The sequence below is a fragment of the Triturus cristatus genome, chromosome 2_2 (assembly GCF_964204655.1).
Source record: "Triturus cristatus chromosome 2_2, aTriCri1.1, whole genome shotgun sequence".
In the NCBI taxonomy this organism is placed as follows: domain Eukaryota; kingdom Metazoa; phylum Chordata; class Amphibia; order Caudata; family Salamandridae; genus Triturus; species Triturus cristatus.
Window position 1 is genome coordinate 795,404,955 of NC_140582.1, and position 20,631 is coordinate 795,425,585.

General features: G+C 46.1%; 1 protein-coding gene across 1 annotated transcript in view; it reads left to right on the forward strand.

The window, feature by feature from the left end:
• Nucleotides 1-300: 300 nt before the first annotated feature.
• The window catches only part of KDR (kinase insert domain receptor), a 63,124-nt gene continuing 42,793 nt past the window's right edge, over nt 301-20,631 (forward strand). Inside the window, exons 1-4 of the mRNA XM_085642089.1 lie at nt 301-544; nt 13,328-13,403; nt 14,244-14,440; nt 18,973-19,094. Of these exons, the coding sequence (XP_085498215.1) occupies nt 472-544; nt 13,328-13,403; nt 14,244-14,440; nt 18,973-19,094 (468 nt within the window). The 5' untranslated portion in view covers nt 301-471. The remainder of the gene's footprint in view (nt 545-13,327; nt 13,404-14,243; nt 14,441-18,972; nt 19,095-20,631) is intronic.

Consider the following 20,631-nt stretch of genomic DNA (forward strand, 5'->3'; position numbering starts at 1 on the left):
TAAACGTAACTAAAGATAAATGATTTATGAAAATAACATTGCTTCTCTAGAAAGCCTGGAAGAACAACACGCTTAGGAAGCGCATAGACACCCCCTGCGTGGCGAGCACTAGGAGTTCCGTCAGTGCTTCCACTTCTGGGCCACAAGGGTTCAGTGTGAGGAAACCCCGACTCGCCGTTTGGTGCGAGCAGGGGGAGTGGCCAGGCTCTGGGGGCGTGGCCTGTCGGCGGGTGGGAGGAGTGGACGGAGCCCCTTTTGCTGCTGGAGCAGCACTCCTCACATAGGACAGGCTGTCCAGAGCCCGCACTGTCAATGCTTGTATCCCTCATCCGGACAGAAGATCCCCGGGCTCAGTGAGCGGCGCAGGAGGCTAACCGCGAGGAGAAACCCCGTTCTGCACCCACTGCCCCCAAAGGATAACCTAAGAATCCAGCTAATCAACCCCCAGGCGCTGCCCTGGGTACCGCAGGGATGGACATGGCAGCCCCGCTGGCCCTGGCATTCAGCATCCTCTGCTGCGGGGTGGCATCGCATGAGACTTCTGGTAAGACCCATGTACTTTTATATTCAGGGCTAGAATTGCAGAAAGTGTTGGGGGGGAGGGGGGGAATGGACATTAGAATTAAAGTAACTCAGAAGCAAGTTAATGCAACGTAAAGTTTATGGGGGGAGGGGGGGTAGCTGTCACTGTGTCCAGCTAAACTGGACTGATTATTGGTGGAAAGTCTCCTGCTGTCGATTTTGGAACCGGATTACCGGGTTTGAACCTCGGCGTCGGCCAAACATCTTGTGATTCTGGGCAAACCACTGAACCTCCCTGTCCCCACAAAAAATGAATGTGTCCTTGTGTCATATAACTGGCGTTCTTGTAAAGCGCTTCAATGCCTTCGTGTCGAATTCGCGCGATACAAAACTGCAACATGACAAAGACAAAAAATTGTGATGCATATTTCGAGTGAGGATCCCTTATTTCGAAGCCCCCCCCCCCCCCCCCCCCCCTGGTTCTTCCAAAACACGCGCTGGGTTCTTCTGAGACGCCAAATACATCGAGTTTCATAAGAGCTGTATGGGGTACCATTTCGTGCCAGGTGTGATGTCCCTTTCGGTGCACAAGTTTGAAGCTGTACCGGCACCGGTATGTCATTGGGAGCGTCAGGCAGCTACCGGGCCAGTGTGCTGCGTAGGGATGTTGTTTTCGTTGTTTTCATGCCAGTGACGTAGAGGGCCCCCCACACGCAGTCCTTCCGTGGCTGCCGGGCTGTTTTAGGCCCGGTAAGGAAGTGCCCAAGCAGGGCACGTGCTACGCAGGAGAAAGCACTATAAGATGCGGGCTTGGAGAAGTGCGGATCCGGTAACGAATTTAGGGGGCTCCTGGGTCTGTCGCCTCCCACCCCTGGACAGGCAATGACTTCTCTACTCCAAGGGAGGTACAAGAGGTGATCCTCCGAAACTAGCATCACCATTACATGACATCTCAGCCGGAGGACACACTGCCGATTGACGTGCAGCCCGCAGGCACTTCACGCACACAGGCGCTTTACTTGACACAGTAAAGTGCTCGGATAGCCTCGATCCAACTGTAGGTTGCCTGGGGATAACCTACGCAATTGTACTATCTTTTTGACTTAAGGGGTGGGTTGGGAGTCAGTTGTATGAATTTTTTTTACACTGCATGCGCTTTGCTTCACCACGGGCAGTTTTCAGTCACTTGTCAATGACGGTCGTCAGGATTCGACGGGAAGAGATGTGGTCTAGTTGTATAATGTCTAAAACCAGGGTCTAGTCCCGACGCCGGCAGTAACTTGTGTGATTGGGGCAAATCGCAGTATATCTTTGTCACGCGGAGTGCATGCATTTGGAATACAGCAGGGTGCAGCTGTCGCAGCTACCTGTTGCGTGTTTCAAGGGGGCCCACCCCGTATTGGTCTGTGTACGCCACCTTGTCCTTAACTGTATACTAGAAATACCAACTCTGAAGCAAATACCGCTCTTAATCGGCAGTTGTTCAGCAGATTAAACTCTTTCCCTTCTGAGTGCTAAGCAACACTGCACCTTTCACCACCCGAAAAACTGTTCGTATGTGGAGTCGTCGAAATGTACTTTTTCAGTCTCTGCAAATGATTTTGCTCTGGGCGACCAGTGAACATTCCAGCTCAACAATACCCGGTCTCCAGTGCAAAATGATCCAGTCACCTGTGCAGTGCGTGTGTTGTGCAGTCTGCAGCCAGCATTGTGTCCCAGGCCCCTCGTCCGCCCAGAGAGGTGCTGGTCGAGGGCATTTAATGCACTTAGTGCTTTAAATAACGGTATTGGACTGGTCAGAGGGATGGGATTGTTCGTGCATATAACGCTAAGTGTGGCTGGCCGGGCTGTACCAAAGTACCCTCCAGCCTCGTCCGATAGTTTATGCTGAATCTGTCCCAAACCCACTTTACCAGCGCATGTGCACTGCGAATGGTTCTCCAGGTGATGTGGGACAGCCCCCTCCCATCATAGGCCTGTTTCACAACGCCGCTCGAGCACTTACATTGAACTCAGGTGCACAAGTGTTTTGACTGAGTTCATGGTTGGCATTCACAAGTGATGTGTTTATATGTGTGTGTGATGAACAAATCTATTTACAAGGGCGAGTTGTGGGTGTTTCTGTGCGAAAACCCGTGCAAAAGTAGGTAAGCATCACCAACTTCTAGGTTTGCAGATGTTTATTCACTCTGTAAACAATTTAGATACTGAATATGTTCCTGAGCTACCTCGTGTCATAGGCAGGAGTACATATGTATTTGTGGACCACACTCAGAATTATTTCTTGGGTAAGAGCGGAGGGGATTCTACACCGTGGAGAAACCAAAAAACGTTTGAAAGTGCGAATGTCATTGTACACGTGCTTCAATGTTCATCACATATAATTGCTCATGCGTAACTGGTAACTTATGTCAGTAACCTGGAATTCATAGCAAGGCCCACAAAGTATTCCCGGGAATCTGCCCCGTTACACATTCACGTAAGGAGTTGTGAGGACCTCTGTGAATCCAATGGTAGTCTAACATTTGTTCCAGACATAAGATACACTACTCTTTGTGAATTAGACCCCAAGAGTGTAGTTCTCCGTGGCCTTAATGGGTAAGGGCATGATGCTGAAGGTCTGTGTGGCCTGCCAGGCCTGGATGGGCCAGGGTGCGATGCTGAAGGTCTACGTGGCATGCCAGGCATGGATGGGCCAGGGTGCGATGCTGAAGGTTTGTGTGGCATGCCAGGCCTGGATGGGCCAGGGTGCGATGCTGAAGGTCTACGTGGCATGCCAGGCCTGGATGGCCAGGGTGCGATCATGAAGGTCTGCGTGGCCTGGATGGGTCAGGACGTGATGCTCAAAGTCTGCGTGGCCTGGATGTTGTCAGGGCATGATGCTGAAGGTCTGCGTGGCCTGGATGGGCCAGGGTGCGATGCTGAAGGTCTGCATGGCCTGGATGGGCCAGGGTGCGATGCTGAAGGTCTGCACGGCCTGGATGGGCCAAGGTGCGATGCTGAAGGTCTGCACGGCCTGGATTGGCCACGGTGCGATGCTGAAGGTCTACGTGGCCTGCCAGGCCTGGATGGGCCAGGGTGCAATGCTGAAGGTCTACGTGGCCTAGTTGGTCCAGGGTGCGATGCTGAAGGTCTGCGTGGCCTGGATGGGTCAGGGTGTGATGCTTAAGGTCTGCATGGCCTGCATGGGCCAGGGTGCGCTGCTGAAGGTCTGCATGGCCTGGATGGGCCAGGGGGCGATGCTGAAGGTCTATGTGGCCTAGTTGGTCCAGGGTGCGATGCTGAAGGTCTGTGTGGCCTGGATAGACCAGGGTGTGAGGTTGAAGGTCTGCACGGCCTGGATGGGCCATGGTGTGACACTGAAGGTCTGCGTGGCCTGGATGGGGCAGAGTGTGATGCTGAAGGTCTGCGTTGCCTGGAGGGGGCAGGGCGTGAGGCTAAAGGTCTGCGTTGGCTGGAGGGGGCAGGGCGTGAGGCTGAAGGTCTGCGTGGCCTGGATGGGTCAGGGCGTGGGCTGAAGGTCTGCGTGGCCTGGATGGGTCAGGACGTGATGCTGATGGTCTGCATGGTTTGAATGGGCCAGGGTGCGATGCTGAAGGTCTTGATGGCCTGGATGGGCCAGGGTGCTATGCTGAAGGTCTACGTGGCATGCCAGGCCTGGATGGGCCAGGGTGTGATGCTGAAGGTCTACGTGGCCTAGTTGGTCCAGGGTGCGATGCTGAAGGTCTGCGTGGCCTGGATGGGCCAGGGTGTGATGCTTAAGGTCTGCATGGCCTGGATGGGCCAGGGAGTGATGTTGAAGGTCTGTGTGATCTGGATGGGACGGCGGTGATGCTAAAGGTCTGCGTGACCAGGATGTGGCAGGACGTGATGCTGAAGGTCTGCATGGCCTGGATGGGCCAAGAAGTGATGCTGAAGGTCTGCGTGGCCTGGATGGGCCAGGGCGTGATGCTGAAGGGTTGCGTGGGCAGTGCGGGGCAAGGTGTGAGGCTGAAGGTCTGCATGGTGTGGATGGGTCATGTAATGATGCTGAAGTTCTGCGTGGCCCCGATGGGCCACGGCATGATGCTGAAGGGCTGCGTGGCCTGGATGGGTCAGGGAGTGATGTTGAAGGTCCTTGTGATCTGGATGGGACTGCGGTGATGCTGAAGGTCTGCGTGACCAGGATCTGGCAGGGCATGATGCTGAAGGTCTACATGGCCTGGATGGGCCAGGGCGTGATGCTGAAGGTCTGCATGGCCAGTGTGGGGCAAGGTGTGAGGCTGAAGGTCTGCGTGGTGTGGATGGTTCATGTAGTGATGCTGAAGGTCTGCGTGGCCCTGATGGGCCACGGCATGATGCTCAAGGTCTGCGTGGCCTGGATGGGCCAGGAAGTGATGCTCAAGGTCTGCATAGCCTGGATGGGCCAGGCGTGATGCTGAAGGTCTGCGTGGCCAGTGTGGGGCAAGGTGTGAGGCTGAAGGTCTGCGTGGTGTGGATGGGTCATGTAGTGATGCTGAAGGTCTGCGTGGCCCTAATGGGCCACGGCATGATGCTGAAGGTCTGCGTGGCCTGGATGGGTCAGGGAGTGATGTTGAAGGTCTGTGTGATCTGGATGGGACGGCGGAGATGCTAAAGGTCTGCGTGACCAGGATGTGGCAGGGCGTGATGCTGAAGTTAGCGGCTCATGATGCATGTTAAACATGCATCATGAAACTTCAGGAAGATTATTACACACATCCTGTCTGGGACCTGCTAATGCAACTTCATTACACTAGGCTTCAAAACAGGATGCAGAGGAAATCCTTGTTTTGTGTACCCTGATGGTAGTGAAAATAGAGATTGTATCCCTCATGTCAATTGAGTTCTTTTTCCAGAGGAACCATAAGACAGCTGCACCTTCTTAACACTCACCGCCTCCTGGCCGTACTCGGCTTCGGAGACATAGACTGTCCGTGTTTCTACGACACTCCATCACCACACACGGGATCCGCTATTTGTGATATTGTTCCGCATCCGGACCTTTGAACATCATACGGCTAGGATTGAGATGATTTTAATCCCCCGTGGGATGGAATTAAAAACACCATCTATAAGCCTTTATTAAAAAGACAGAGCCTTGAAAAAGTCACGGGATATCACCCTGGTGTGACGAAACACGTGTCGGCTGCCACTGTCTTAAGAGATCTTTCAGCCTAGAGACACACTGGAAATAAAGAACAAGAAACATTACTTATGTTCAAAGATACTCTGTGCTCATTTCTGTACTTTTTCTGATCTAAAAGTTATTGTTCGGACGAGTGCTGGGGATCTGTAAAAAAACGCCTCCTGGCGGATGTTCCTTTATTCAGAAATGGATGTATCTGCTCCTCAGTATGCTAGTCCCACACAGAGCATTGTAGTGTAATGGAGGGCAAGGCACATATTTTGAATTCTATATGTTGATGCTATTTATTAGGGCCTAGATTTACTACGGTTTGCATTGGCATGCTTGCTATGCCATGTCATAGTAAATCTGGAGTAACACAAGGCTGTACAAGTTGCTGCCCTGCGTTACTCTGCCCTGGAAGGCATTCCATGGGTGGAGCAGGGGTGTTCCCATTTTTTTTTTCGCATTCCCAGATTTACTTACAATAGCATACCAGGGAATGTGTCAAAATGCTATGCCTTCCCAGGGGAGGCGTAACAAGGAGAAATATTTTTATTTCTCCTAGTTTTATCCTCTTTCAATGTGTGCTGCAAAATGCAGCGCACACAGAAAGAGAAAAAACCCTCAGAGGGTTGTTTTTGTGCAGGAAGGTGTCCCTTCTACACAAAAACAATTCTTCCTGCGATGCTGACGCTCTTGTATCATGGTGCAAGAGTGCCTGCATTAGGGACCAGTAGTTTGCCAGCACAGAGAGAGAGCAGGAATGCACCATTCCTTAGTAGATATGGCGCATTCCTGCCTTCTCCATTTGACGCAGTGCCGCAAGTGGTCTTGCTGCGTTAAATGTTATTAAATCTGCCCCTAGATGTCTACTCTATTGAGGGTATGTGAGGGTCTCATGGAACGGTCCACAGGCGAATTTGTTGAAGCTGTGTGAATGGCTGGCTTGGGGTACGTGAGTGGCCTTGTGGGTCATGTGTGGGTATGTTAGTGTTGTGTGACGGATTTAATGTGGGCTATGTCGGCGTCTCGTAGGGTTGTTTAAGTGTTGGTAAAGGTTACTTTGGTATCTGTGGCTTGTTCCGAGAGTTTCTGTTTTTGGTTAAATGACGGTAGTTGGGGCTATGTGAAGAGTGTTTAGGGATGTATAATGGTCTGTTGGTGGTGTGAGAGAATCTACTGGTGCCTATATGATGGTCTGTTGATGGCATGCAAGGATCTATTTAGGAGTGAATGAGTGCTTGCTGATGGTATGTAAGAGTCTATTGGCACTCTGGGGAGATACTGGTCTTTTGATGGTATGCTAGGGTTATAGAGCATTTTAGGCGGTCTCTTCTGATGGTTTGTGAGAGTGCGATTGGAGACAATATGAAGGCCTGAAGAGGGTATGTTAGTACCTATTTAGCACTACTTGAGTGCTTCTGGATGGCATGTAATGGGCTGTTGGCGCCATGTGGGGAGGCTGCTTGGGACTGTGTGTGGGCCTACTGATGGAATGCGAGGGTGTACTGGGCACTACTGGAGGGCATCCTGATGGTGTGTGAGTGTATGATGGGACATACAAACTGCTTTCTTATGTGATCACATAAATACTGCTACATGGTTGGCAGTTCCTTGGTTGGCCCTAGGTCATTGGACGGCTGCTGTGCCCCCTGTCAGACTAGGGCGCGTGAGCCCCTTCCTCAGGTCTAAGAGTATTTCTCCAGCCCCAGGTCATCTGTCTGCAGCGAGACACATTGCCACCAAATCCAGCAGTTATGGAACGTAAAGTGCACCCTGCTCTCAGTCTTGGGGAGAACACAGGTTGTGCATACTCCCTTTGTGTTGTTAGCCAAGAAGAAGGTGCTCACGTGCACTTGAACATGTCTGCATAGGTCACACACGTGTCCATTACTAGGATCGGCGGTCCAGGCTTTGTTGTGTGCACTGTATTCCTGTAGCACAGCGTGAAAAGCTGAAATTCGTAATTACATATGGACATAATGTCATTGTAGCTTTTTGGACATTTAAGCGAGATACAGTCAGTCGCCCTGAAACTCACGCTTGCAGGGACAGCTGCCTCTCCCCGGATTTGGGTTTGTCTTGATTTTTGGCACTGCTTCTAAAGGCAGAAACATTTTCTTATCGTTATTTTCTATTAGCTAGTTATTGCTGCCATGAAGCCTTGTACACAAGAATAAAGGCCCAACAGGCTGCAGAAATGAAGGAAATGCCCACGCATTTTGCGTATTATTCGAGCTTGTGTAGGGCCTAGTAATGTTCCGCGTTCAAGTCAATGTGCTGTTTTGCCGAACGTGCTATCCAGGGCTTCAAAAACAGTTAACTGCGCGCACTCTAGGCGCTAGCTTTCGAGGCACTCCTGGAAATATCGGTGATGTCGCTGGCCTCTGCGTCAGAACCCTCCTGTGGAGAATGTTTCCACACCCGCCAGTCTTTCGCAATATGCACACGTCTCTCACTCTAGGGGACCAGACAAGCACAGCGTGTACCGCGGTTTAGTTTATTCAGGAGTTTTCGAGTCACGTGGGAAACACACGGAAAAACAGGAAAAAAATGACCGGACAGGGTGTGGTGCCTATATACTGTTGTGTGCCTCGGTAACGTGAAGTCATTGTTTACGAAAATCAATTGATCATTAGGCCTGGCAAAAAAAGTGAAACCTGTCGTTTTATAGAACCAGCAAATGCGTTGTCGTTTTCTAAGGACGTGAGATCGGGCCTCGGCTCGTGGTATTTCTTTGCCCCTCGTGCTTTAGCAGCACCTCGAGCTGGCAGAGCGCACCGACAGGAGCCGCACCCGGCCGGCCCTGTGAAACGAGGCGCTGGTTTCTAGCGCTACGGCTACGCCGTCTGTCCTGCTTTCCTGTTATCCAAACGCGGACAATGTCCTGCATTGAATCGCAGAATTTCTATTTCATAGTACAACAGGGAAAAATAGCAATAAAACCTCTCTGAAGCCCACGTGCGATTAGCAGATTTGTCTCTGTTGATGAATGAAAAGTTGTCTTGCTTGTTGAGGGCTTTCTGTCCTTGACAATGCTTAATTTGTAAAAAAATAAAATAATAATAAGTGTCAAGGCCTCGTCAGGAGGCCGTTGCAGCTTGCACCACCCATTGCCCCTACCTGCGCTGCCAGTGTCAGAAACAAAAACACTACCCATAACACCCTACAGGGTTGACAAATCACCCTATTCCAGGCCCTCGAAGCTATAACAATGGCCTGGGCAGCAGATATTGGTCATTTTAATGTATTTCGATTTTTCTTTTTTACGGAGTTTTATATAGCGCAAACTTGACTCTAATCGGGTATCAGAGCGCTTTACATAGCACCAGTTGAGTTACATGAAGACACATTCATTTTTTGTTAGGCACGGGGAGATTAAATGATTTGCCCAGAATCACAGGATGTTCAGAACCTCGTTCCCCAGATTCGCGGTCCACCGCCCTAACCTTTAGGCCAACTCGTCTCCCCTAATAAACAATAGTTGTGGTGTTCACCTCTAGTTAAGAAAAACAGTGTCACCATGTGGCAGACTGTCATAAGTGCTGGAGCTGAGCCCCGGAAACCACTGGCTCAAATAAAGAGCTGGTTGAATATCTCTGAAAATAATGATAGGCGCCTTGAGTATACATGAGAGCAAGTGAAGATCACAGTACTTGTGGAAGGCCTTGTCCCACGATGGAGACCTCAGCTTATGCTGCATCCATTCCACCACAAACTGCACAGGCCAAAAGCACCGAGTGCGAGAACGGCATGAACTTCACTCACTTCCAAGATGCCCTGGGTCCCGGTAACATTCGCTATGGCATCCGGTGACAGCATACCATGCCACATAGTCCCCTGAAGTGGAAGCTGCTCCTCCGCAGCAGCCTTTAGATGACTTCCAGGCCTGCCTTTCTTTTGGGAGCAGCGGGCTCCCTGGGAGTGAAGTAGAATGTCCCGGGGATAGCAAGCCGGAAGGAGCTCCATTGAGGAGCATCTACTCCTCAGTTATCGTGAGACGTCCATCTATCCATCCGTCCCTCCCTATCTCCATCCCTCCATCCATCCATCCATCCATCCATCCATCCATCTATCCATCCATCCGTCCATCCATCCATCCATCCATCCATCCATCCATCCATCCATCCATCCATCCATCCATCCATCCCTCCCTCCCTATCCATCCATCCATCCATCCATCCATCCATCCAGCCAGCCAGCCATCCATCCATCCATCCATCCATCCATCCATCCATCCATCCATCCATCCATCCATCCACAGGTTCTTATATGAACTTGTTTACTTGAGCTTACCTCTGGTGGAACCTTGACATTGGATTGCATTAGAGTTTTCAGTGCTATTGTAAAATGTTTCCTTCTCATGCAAATGTATTGAATGATGAAGGTGCATAAAGTTATCATCAACATCTATTAGAACTTTCATATCCCCAATGATTAATTCATGCTTTGCTTTTCTGGCCACATTGTCATTGGTGCTGATATCTTCTCGTTTATTGCTTATTCCGGTCATAGGAAATATAGAATGATGGAAGGCATCTGGGGAAGAGGAAAAGTCGGCAGGTAACCAAAGAATAGACTAGGTTGGATAACACCCAGGAAGTAGACAATGAGGGTGGGCTTCTGGAAATAGACAAAGTGGGCACTCATATTGGGGATCGATAAAGAGGGCAGACACCTAGGTCTTGCATCTGTGCCAGGGACCTACTTGAGGCAGTGGGCGCTTGGAAGACGACAGCTTATCCCTGTGTTCAGTGAGCTTGCGCGTCTCTGGCTCTGTGTTTGGTGCAGAGGTAGGCATTTTTTCCGCACAGTCCAAATCGTCACTTCTGCAGTTGTGGTCACGCAGAGGGGTGTTTGGGGATGCATGGAGTGCCCCCATTGAAGGACGATGGATAGCACTTGGAAGATCAGAAGGAAAGGGAGATGTCAATCTTGGGTCTCTTCTTATGCTGATCCGTGCCATGCTCCTGAAGAGCAAGGCATGGATAGCCTTATATTTGGCCTATTCCAAGATTTTGACTTTTTCACAGATTATTGCCAAACCAAGATGGAGCTAACCTTTTCCCTGTGAAGATATTTCCTGTGTAAGGCGGCATTGATATGATATGGATGCATTGCAACATATTACATACCTTATATTTGTCACGATCCACACAACATTTTATGTCCTTGATTTCCCCCACTTTTTCTACCTCTAGATCCCAATTGTATTCTTTATTTCAGAAGAAGGCTGCTTTTCTACCCTGTTTTAGGGAGTGTTTGGTGCCTCGGTTCACTACATCTGTCTTAATCTTCATCTTTCATCATGTTCCATCATGATTACCGAGGAGTTCATTTCTGCCTTTTTGCTTCTTCTGGAGCCCTCTCAAGGAGACAGACACTTGGCACCTTTCACATATACATTAAAGGGCACCGTAGCTACTGGGTGCAGTCACCCTCTCCAGAGTGAATCCCAAAGGGAAACCTCATAATGTCCAGTCCATGACATTAGGTGATGGACACAGTGGGAGAACTCCTAGGGAACAGATAAAATGGGCAGGCGTAAAAAGAATAGATAGAATGGAAAACAGCTAGAGAGAAGACAACGCGAGCAACTGCTCAGGAGATCTCCAAGTTTCTTTGCCAGATTCTAATGATTTTGTCCCAGTTGGCTCCCAAACACCACAAGAAGTAACATTCACATTTTAAGAAATTTGTTTGCATTCTGCAAAGTTGTGAAACCTCCTTACTTTAAAAAAATGAAGCATAAAAATAGTACAGGAAGGAAAGTCCGGTGGGCCAAGCCAAACAGGAAGGGCCCGAAGAATTCATCGCACTTAAGAAAGCGTGCATGCTGTTATGCACACTACCCCTTCCATCACGGCGAGCATGGACAGACACTCCAATGGAAAATATCTAGAGGATGTTAAACTAGAGGATGTGGCCTAACGGCCAGAGCTGCTGACTTTGAAGTTGGGGATCCTGGTTCCAGCCTCAGCGTCGGCTCAACACATCCTGTGATTCTGGGCATATTACTCAATCTCCCCGTGCCTACCAAAAAACGAATGTGTTGTTGTGCAACGTAACTGGTGCTCATTCAAAGTGCTCATATACTTTCTGGTCGAGTTCCCACTATATAAAACTGAATAAAAAAAAATTCCGAGACATGCAGGAGCACAGCTCAAGAACACCCGAGAGATGCACTCACCCAGAGGTCGTCAGGTCCCTTCTCGGGTCATGTGATTGAAGCTTGTTTGGTCTGTAGATCAAGTAACAGCCATGACACCTAAGCTTTATCAAATACAACTAATACAGCAGAAGAAAATGCAATTATGGAAGAAAGAGCTGATGCGAGTGAATGTGTGCAACATCAGAGGTATGCTATTCAAATGCCTGCTTGTGGAGGAGGGAGGCATCGGTGAGCAAGATGTCAGTGAAATACGTGCTAGAACCGCACAGCCATAAGAAACTGAATATGAATGAATTCATGAGATGCTGAGTGAGGTGTGAGGGTGGGCCTCAGAGTCCGTCTCAGTCTTTCCTCCTCACACATAGACCGTAGAACATAGACTGACTCTACCTGCCATGCATGCAAGCAGGGCGTGCTTTCAGGGCTGGTGTTTGAAGTTTGTTCAACCCCTCTAATAAATGTATTTTCTGGTAAATAGTTGGGTACAGGTGCTTTCAGTCGGAAGTGTCTTTCGGATGTCGCCAGGCATTTTTACATACACTCAGTCAAAAACACACATGCTCTTTCGCTTTCTCTCTTTTGAAACTCTTCAAAAATACTGTGGTTTCCCTCACTTGGTACCCCAACTAATCTGCATTTCTCTCCCCTTACACTGCCCCTCAAGCCCCTCTCATGCATCCTGCCCTCCTATAATGTACTTTAACCTTCTATGTTAGTGTGATTGTCGGAACCTCTGAAGCTCACTCCTCCCCAGTCTTACTGACCGAGCTACGCCCCTGCATGCACCTCAAGCATGGAACAAACCATGCAAAGTCTAGCGCTACAACACCACACTGCTGGCAGCAGAGCGCCATACAGCGGCTAAATAACAATAGTAATATAACGCATTGCAACAAGGCTTGGCCTTGAGACAGTTCTAGCTGTCTCGCCAGCTTCATGTTTTGCAAAAAATCAATAACAAACATGTATGCATACATCAACGGTTCGGCCATTACATACATTGGTCTGTTCAGGTGTCATTCACATTTTGATTCTTCTCAGCAAAGCCCACAGCATGGGGCAGTGGGGCAGTCCACCTCATCCAATGGCTGTCTTGCACTGTGAGGGGTGGCATTGTACTAGACTACATTTGCACAGCCCTCCAAAATGGAGTACATGTCATTGCCAGGGCTGGTGTGCCTGGGTGCTGGGCCACTTTTTTATTGGTATACTTTTGTTATGTTTTGGATATTTCGTATGTTTGCAAAAATAAAGGCATAAAACAATGTGCACACCTGCTACAGCCAGATGTATTGCCTTTGGCAATGCTTTTTTAAAGAAAGGAAACCTTCATAGTGTATTCTAAATGCAATTGCAATGTAGAGCATTGAAAGCAATTTGAGGACAGTCCTGCTCACTGGCTTGATTGAGAGAGCTTCAGATTATGAAATACTTTTTTGACCTCTCAATAATAATTTAATATATAAGTAAGTCGTGCTATGTTAATTTGCAGTTTCTTTTCTTAGGAAATGGACCAAGCCTCAGCCTTCAGAATGGCACACTGAGAATGCCCACTAATGCTACCCTTTCAGTTTCATGCTGGTAAGTTACTTCAGCAGCACACGTTAATGAGGTTTGATGGTGCACGTTGATTGGGAAGAGCTGCTTAGAAATACTGAACAGAACTTAAAAGGAACAAACATTAAAAAGTACCTCCTTTGCAACGTAAAACATATTGCGCATTCTCTCGCATGTTGTCAAATCAAACCAAGCTACTTTTGGGCACTTCCTGCACACTTACTCATGCGGGTAATATTAGCCCAGGGCATAGCTAGCATCAGTACATCATGTGTTTTGGGTCCTCGGTCTGGGGTACGAGGGGTCGAGTGCACTCCCATTAGAGCTGCTTTTGGAGGCTTATTCCCCCTGCTTTCATTGTGGCCCATGGCAGCCTTATTGCACCGCGGGGTTGAACAATACTGACCTGCACTTTATTTCAGTGCTGTGGAGCTGGAAACATGAATCTGACAACATCTCTTGATGAGTCGACATTTTGGGGGTGATTTACAAAAGGGCCCCGGCACTCATGGTGGAGGCCCCGCAGTCGTGGTGGGAGGGAGACAACACTTGTGGTGGAGTCCCTGGACTCGTGGTGGGACCTCCTCAATGGGTATCTTCACTATTTGAATTCTGTTGTCCAGTAGAAGGATAACAAAAGAAATGGTGGTGGAAACATGTTCAACTGTTTTGATTTCGTGTAGTCCACGATCAATGTAATTCAGTTATTTTGATACTAAACTTTATTTTAATTGACAATATTATTTCAAAGCCTTATGCCAACATTTAGAAATGCGACCTTTGAATGATGTGCATTGTGTGATGGGCAGCAGCTCTCTTTTATCGTTCAGATCCATAATGCTCTGACTAACTATGTATTTTCAGGGGACAGCGATCTGTCGAGTGGGTGTGGCCCAAAATTAAGAGCAGTGGCGAAAACCGTCTAAACGTGCTTGACTGTAGCGATGGCCCATTCTGCAAAACACTGACTGTGAAAAAACTGACAAGTAATGACACTGGAACGTACAAGTGCTACTACAGAGAAAGCCAAGCCTTTACAAGTGTTTACGTCGATGTTCAAGGTAGGTTTGATGAAAGACATATGTCTTTTCCTATCGCTTACTGTCATTGCAAGAAATGGTACTTTGAAAAGAATAATACCATTGTTGAAATAGCAAGTAAGGCTACTTCAGATATGTTTAGATATTTATTTATTTGAAAGGTTTTATAAAGTGCAAACATGACCCCAAAAGGTAGCAGAGCGCGGTACAAACAGTATGTAAGATGAACAAGTAAAGGTAAAACATTAATACATGTAGGTAGTAAGGGTAACAGTAACATGAGGAAGAGCCAATCAGGCAGGATTAAGTAACAAAACATTACAAGAGCATCATTGAGCGTTAGAAAAAGAAATAAATTATACACTCAGAAAATATTATTGCGCAATCATGTAGATTAATGAACTTTCGCGATGATACCTTCTCAGAGCCATGATGTAGGTTTCACGAGACGCCTAGGTGTCCTTTCTGAACATGTCTCCCACTGGACAAACGTGACTATCCAAGGAAGGATGTGAGGTGTTACCCACCCAGACGTGTAACCATAGTGTCCTGTGCTATATTTAGTTATATTTAGACAACTCTGATTGGGTCTCATCCCTTCGTCTAACTTTGAAAGAATTCATGTGGTGCTTCATGAACATTGTTTTTTTGCTGCTACACAGTATGTGTATGTGCAAATTATAGACATTTGATTGCCAATCCGAAATAGTTTGTACTTAGTGGAAACATTGTAATCACGGATGGAACTGGACAACTGAAGGAAAAGTGCCTACCTAAAAATGGTGCAGCAGAGGAAATATTGGCCCTTAAAAAATAATGCTGTTGGCATAAGAGAAATCTTATCTTGTCTAATGTACTCCACTACCCATCTCAATGCCATGTACATGAGAGCTCCATTAGTATGCCAACCAAGGACTAAACTAGGTGGGTGCAGGGGCTACCAGGTGTCAGATTTTAATAGGGTCTGTATTAGCTGGAGAGGACGCAGTCATAAATGCGCTACTGAGGTCATAGCAGCCATTGTGGCCCATAGAATCGTACACAGGGGAGGGCAATGTAGAGATCAAAAAGAGAAAGAAAAGGTGTTGCAATGATGAGCTTTAAATACGATTCCTAATTGTCATACATTTTAAATACTTAACTAAGCACAGTTGTGCAAAATACACAATATGCTAATCTTGACGTTTCATATTCTTATCAATGTTTTTGTAGCTTTTAGTTTGAATGGATTTTAATACATTTTCAAAGTATCTTTACTGCTGTGGCATCGTGGATTTCAAAAGCTAGATTAGCCAATAATCCTCACCGGCTGTTTAATCTGAGTCACATTGCTCCCCGAGAGCCCTTTCATGGTCTCCAGCCTTTGCCACCAGAAGGGGGAGGGTGTATTTGCTAGGTATGTGCTGCAGACCAGCAAGCACTCACAGCTTCCCACCCCAGAGTGCCCATGTGAATGCTCCCAAGTGCCAGTACCTCCCTGTAAACCTCCTTCCATACCAGCCGCCTCTGCTGAAGGAAAACCCACCCCTGAGACCCAGCTCGTTTGTCCTAGACTGTACGTCCACATAAATCAAAGACATTGTTAGTAGCAACCTCTCTGTTATCTCTTAGAGAAACCTTGCCTTGCTTCCTGAAATCCCATTGCTGCAGCAAAATACCCAGCAGTGTTTACATGTGCGCACATCCTACTGCTGCTCTGTGATGGCGGATGTCAGCCTCTCTTTTGATTTCATTGACGTCAGCTCTGCAGTCAGGGAATGCTGAATGCTGAGTGAGGAATGAAAACAAGTTAACACCTTTTCTGGCTCGTTGGACAAAGGCAATGGATTGTAAAAGTACCAAAGTCAGAGAAGTCTCTCTATTCCGACTTCATTGTATTTTCCTTCAGTTCAAGACGTTTGATTGGATGCTTGATAGGCTACAACAATCGTTGCACTGGAACAGGCAGTTGCAATGCCTTGTCTAAGTTTTAACTAGTGTTGTCACTCATTAGGTCAGTTGCAACTCTTCAATCTAAAAGTCTTTGTTGCTCACATGGGTGGGAGATTTTTGGTAAATTACAGGAAGATCTTTGGCCTTACAGGATTGGATGAAAGCTCAGATTGACACTGACAATAGAATAATGTTTGGATGTTGATTCCCAAGTACAGTACATTTCTCAAAAGTAGATGGAATACATGCATGTATTTATTCATGTTTCTGGTGAGCCTGGTCCAGACCATGATTGGCATCTAGGAGTTGTGAGTATGTAAGCTAAGCTTTTAACAGTGACAGTGATACTTATGGATGTAAGTAGTGAGTGTAGGAGTTGTAACTGAGTGTACTTATAAGACTTGTTCTTGTAACACTTCATGGGACTTTCCCAATAGAGGCCCTAATTCATAAAGTATGAACATATCACAATAGAACATAGATTTTCTGAACATTATACCAGATTTTATAGCTGAATACCTGCTTCAGGAGAGCGAAAAAGCAGTACTTGAATGCTTCTTTTTTTAATTATTGAAATTATTATCATTTTAAAGACAAGAATGATAAAACATAGCCTGCATTTATATTTTAGCTAATTAAAATGAAATATTTGCTCTTGCCCCAAAATCCTTTGATAGCTCCTCTGGCTAGAGTTTCTTTTCAGCCTGCAGAGTGGTGCCTCAAACTGATAACAATGCAAATATTTGGTCCACCATTGTCAAATGTTGGGGGGGTTTGAGTTTAACAATACATAGTCTGGCAGCAATGTTTGTGAGAACATTTAAATGTGCAACACCATTTGAGAGAGATTGATAACATCTCAATAGGATTAGTTCATCTGATGGACATTATTGTTAATGGGTGATAAGACTTGGGCCATATTTGTGCTATCATCCATGTAACAAGGGACAAGAGGCAAGCATATGAATTAGGTCTGCTCTTTGATTTTGACACCCAGGATGAAAAGAATTGTGACAGCATCCCAATTTACATAATCTTGCAGGGTTGTAATACTAAGAAAATAGTATTTTATAGTGTATAATTTTATAATTGGTGAACATTGATAATCGATGGTCCCTCTCTAATGATGGTTGATTCATGTATAAATTACAGGTACCTATTAATTTCCTCCTCCAGTAAGAGGTTTGGGCTTCTAAATATCAACCCTAAATCCATTAAAGATTGTAAATCGTCAAGATACTTATATTATCATTGCTATTGACAAAGACTTTCAGTATTGGACAAGATTACATTTTGTCACTCCCACTTTTACTAAAACAGTCCCTGATCTGTTAGTATTAAAACCATTGTCTGGCAAAGGTAATTTCTACTGGCACCGTTGGATTGTCAAAAATGTCTCTCCCTGAAAAATCTGTGCTATTGAAAAAATTTGCTGCATTTTTACAAAGGTGACAATTAACATCTCAACCGATTGGGGTAACAAGCTAATTTTTCCAGAGCATTGTTTAGAGGTTATGTTCATTCATTTTCAAATAGCACCACCGACATTGCCGGATGCTGTTTAAGGCCACATCAATCTTGAACCATACTTTCTTGTAGTAACTAAGTTCAATGAACCGAAAAAAGAGCGAGCCGCGTCTTCTCCATAACTTAGTTAAAGTATCGAAGGCAGATGTTATCAATCTAAAAAGCAAATGCATTGATATACTGAAAGTAGTGACAGTCTTTTGGCCTTTTCCACCCAAGAAATGTAACTTAAAATTTGGTACAGCCCATCCTCCTCTCACCATTGGCAGATTCAGAAAAGATAATGCCTATCATGATCTTTGACACCCCCATATAAAACTACTTACCGTTGAGTCTATACAATTAATGATTAAACGTAAATAAATAGAGGAATAGCATGAAAAGGATACATCATCTTAGGGAGAACTGTCATTGTTAAGATATTAGATCTACCCGTCATACAGTGCCAGTTTGTAGGATTTATTTTAACCTTCTGAAGTAGAAGGTCATAATTAATCACAACTATTGCATTGACGTCAGCTGTTTTGTTCACCCCAGCATAAGTGGCAGATGACGTAACCCACTGATCAGATATATGAATATGAATGGTTTTACAGAACATCTGAGGTAGAGCTTTCACATTTGTGGATAAAGTACTTATGATCCTTCCTCGCACCAAGTCTCAATTTTTCATAGATAAATTTGAGTTAACAATTGTGGATTACTGAAAAAGGCTTTCTTAAAATAGTAACTCTTCTACATTAAAAAAAAAACACTTTTGTGAGCGCATGGAAAATATTTTACTTTTTTTACACTTTGCACATGAATAGGTACAAGTTTCCTAGACAGAACACGCAGCAGGGGCCGTGGCCAAAATAAATGCTCTTTGTGTTACTTAAGCAATGTAGTTCCATGGGCAATTTATAGCCCACATAATTCACACATGAAATTGCAAATAAATGCAAACTACATTTGCACATAAAGTAAGTTAACCAAATATCATCAAAACTTTGTGAGCCAACTACAGATCTAGGACAAGATCAAAAATATTTGTTATTTGAGTTCATGTGGTGTACATTCAATTTGTCTTTTAAAATTTGACATTTGTTTTCTAGATAGTTGCTCTCCGTTTGTGCCTTCTACCAATGAAAATCCCAACTTTTTTTACATCACTGACGTAACTGTAACCATTCCATGCCTCAGTACTGTGCCTGACCTGAATGTGACACTCTGCACGGTAAGCTATTAACCTACCTGCTTTATTTATCAACTCTGTGTTTAGATGGAATTTTTTTCATGGAAATCACAGTGTACCTTACAGACACTCTTACTGCACACAATTAAATCCAGATCCCCGCTGAATCCCTGCCTCCACATTGTAACACATAAAGCCACAGATATAATTAGTTGTGTTTTATCTTATTGATAAGAACCAATTGGCAGACGCTTCTATTCTTTCCTTCCATAGACCTTAGTCCTTTCCCAGCTAAATATCTACAGAAGCACTTTAATACACACTTGTCTAAACATATAAACTCCGTTCTTGGTCAGTCCAATCTGGGTTTTGCCTTCTTCACAATACGGCTTATGTATTGCTTGCTTTTTGTGCATGACTGTAGGTTGGTAGTGAATCAATGAGGATGTGCAGCCCTGATCCTACTCGACCTGTCCACAGCATTTGACAGTGTGTTACATCTGATTTTGTTTGTTCATCTTGCAGCTGATGTTATATAGGGTAAAAGCATAGCTTGACTTGCATCTCTCATTGACCAATGTATACAGACCTTGATTATTTGCACTTTCCATTCTGAATCTCATTCCGTATTATGTGCAGAACCCTACCCTTTTTTCACATATAGATTACCCTTTTCATTCAACTCATCTGTTCACTTGGCTTTACCCTGCTTTCATATGTGGACAATACTCAGCTTGATGACTCCACACAGGTTTAGAAAAATTGATTATTATATCCTGAATATAACAAGACCAAAATGACAAAATATAATAAGTAGAAGTCAAAATAGCGCTTAGAAGCAAATAGTGCTTAAGGGGTTAAACAGGGTCTAACTGTCCCAGGACAACGTCAAGGGGTCAGGCAGCCCGCAGTGGAGAACAGGCAGGGTACAGGACCCAAGTAAGGCCCGCTGAACAAAGTCACTCCCTTCTAGGACAAGTAGGGTATCCCTCTCCTCAGTAGGGTTATGTTTCCCCAGACTGGCTCCCTAATCTCTCTCAGGGATCTTGTGCATCTGCAAAGCAATCTCATATGCCTCAACCCAGCAGTCTACAGTCTATGTCATCCTCAACTCCATGATCAGGCACTAGACCTCAGTCTATGTCATCTCCCACTCCATAATCAGGCACTAGACCCGTGGGTATGTGTACTCTCTTCTCAGAGGATACTGAAGGTATGCTGCCAGCAGCTTGGCTTGACTCAGCCCTCCTGGCCTTTATGTCCAGCTCCCTCAGGCTCTCCTCTTGAGTCAGTTTATTTTCCTCCAATTTGAGCTTAGACAGCTCCAATTTTAATTTCCTTTCCGTGTTCCTGTCCTCCAGCTCTTCAGGGGACAGGCCTTTGGTTGACACGCTACTCCCTGGAGAGAACCCTCACTCCTGTCAGACTGTTGGCCCTCTGTCCCTCAGGCAGTTCCAGATTCTCCAATGAATCCTGGTATATCTCTCATTATCCTCCAGTATCTCATTCTCCTCCTCTGGGGTCACAGATGCTGCATCATCTTCTATCCAGGCCATCAGTGCCTTTTGCAGCTCCACCT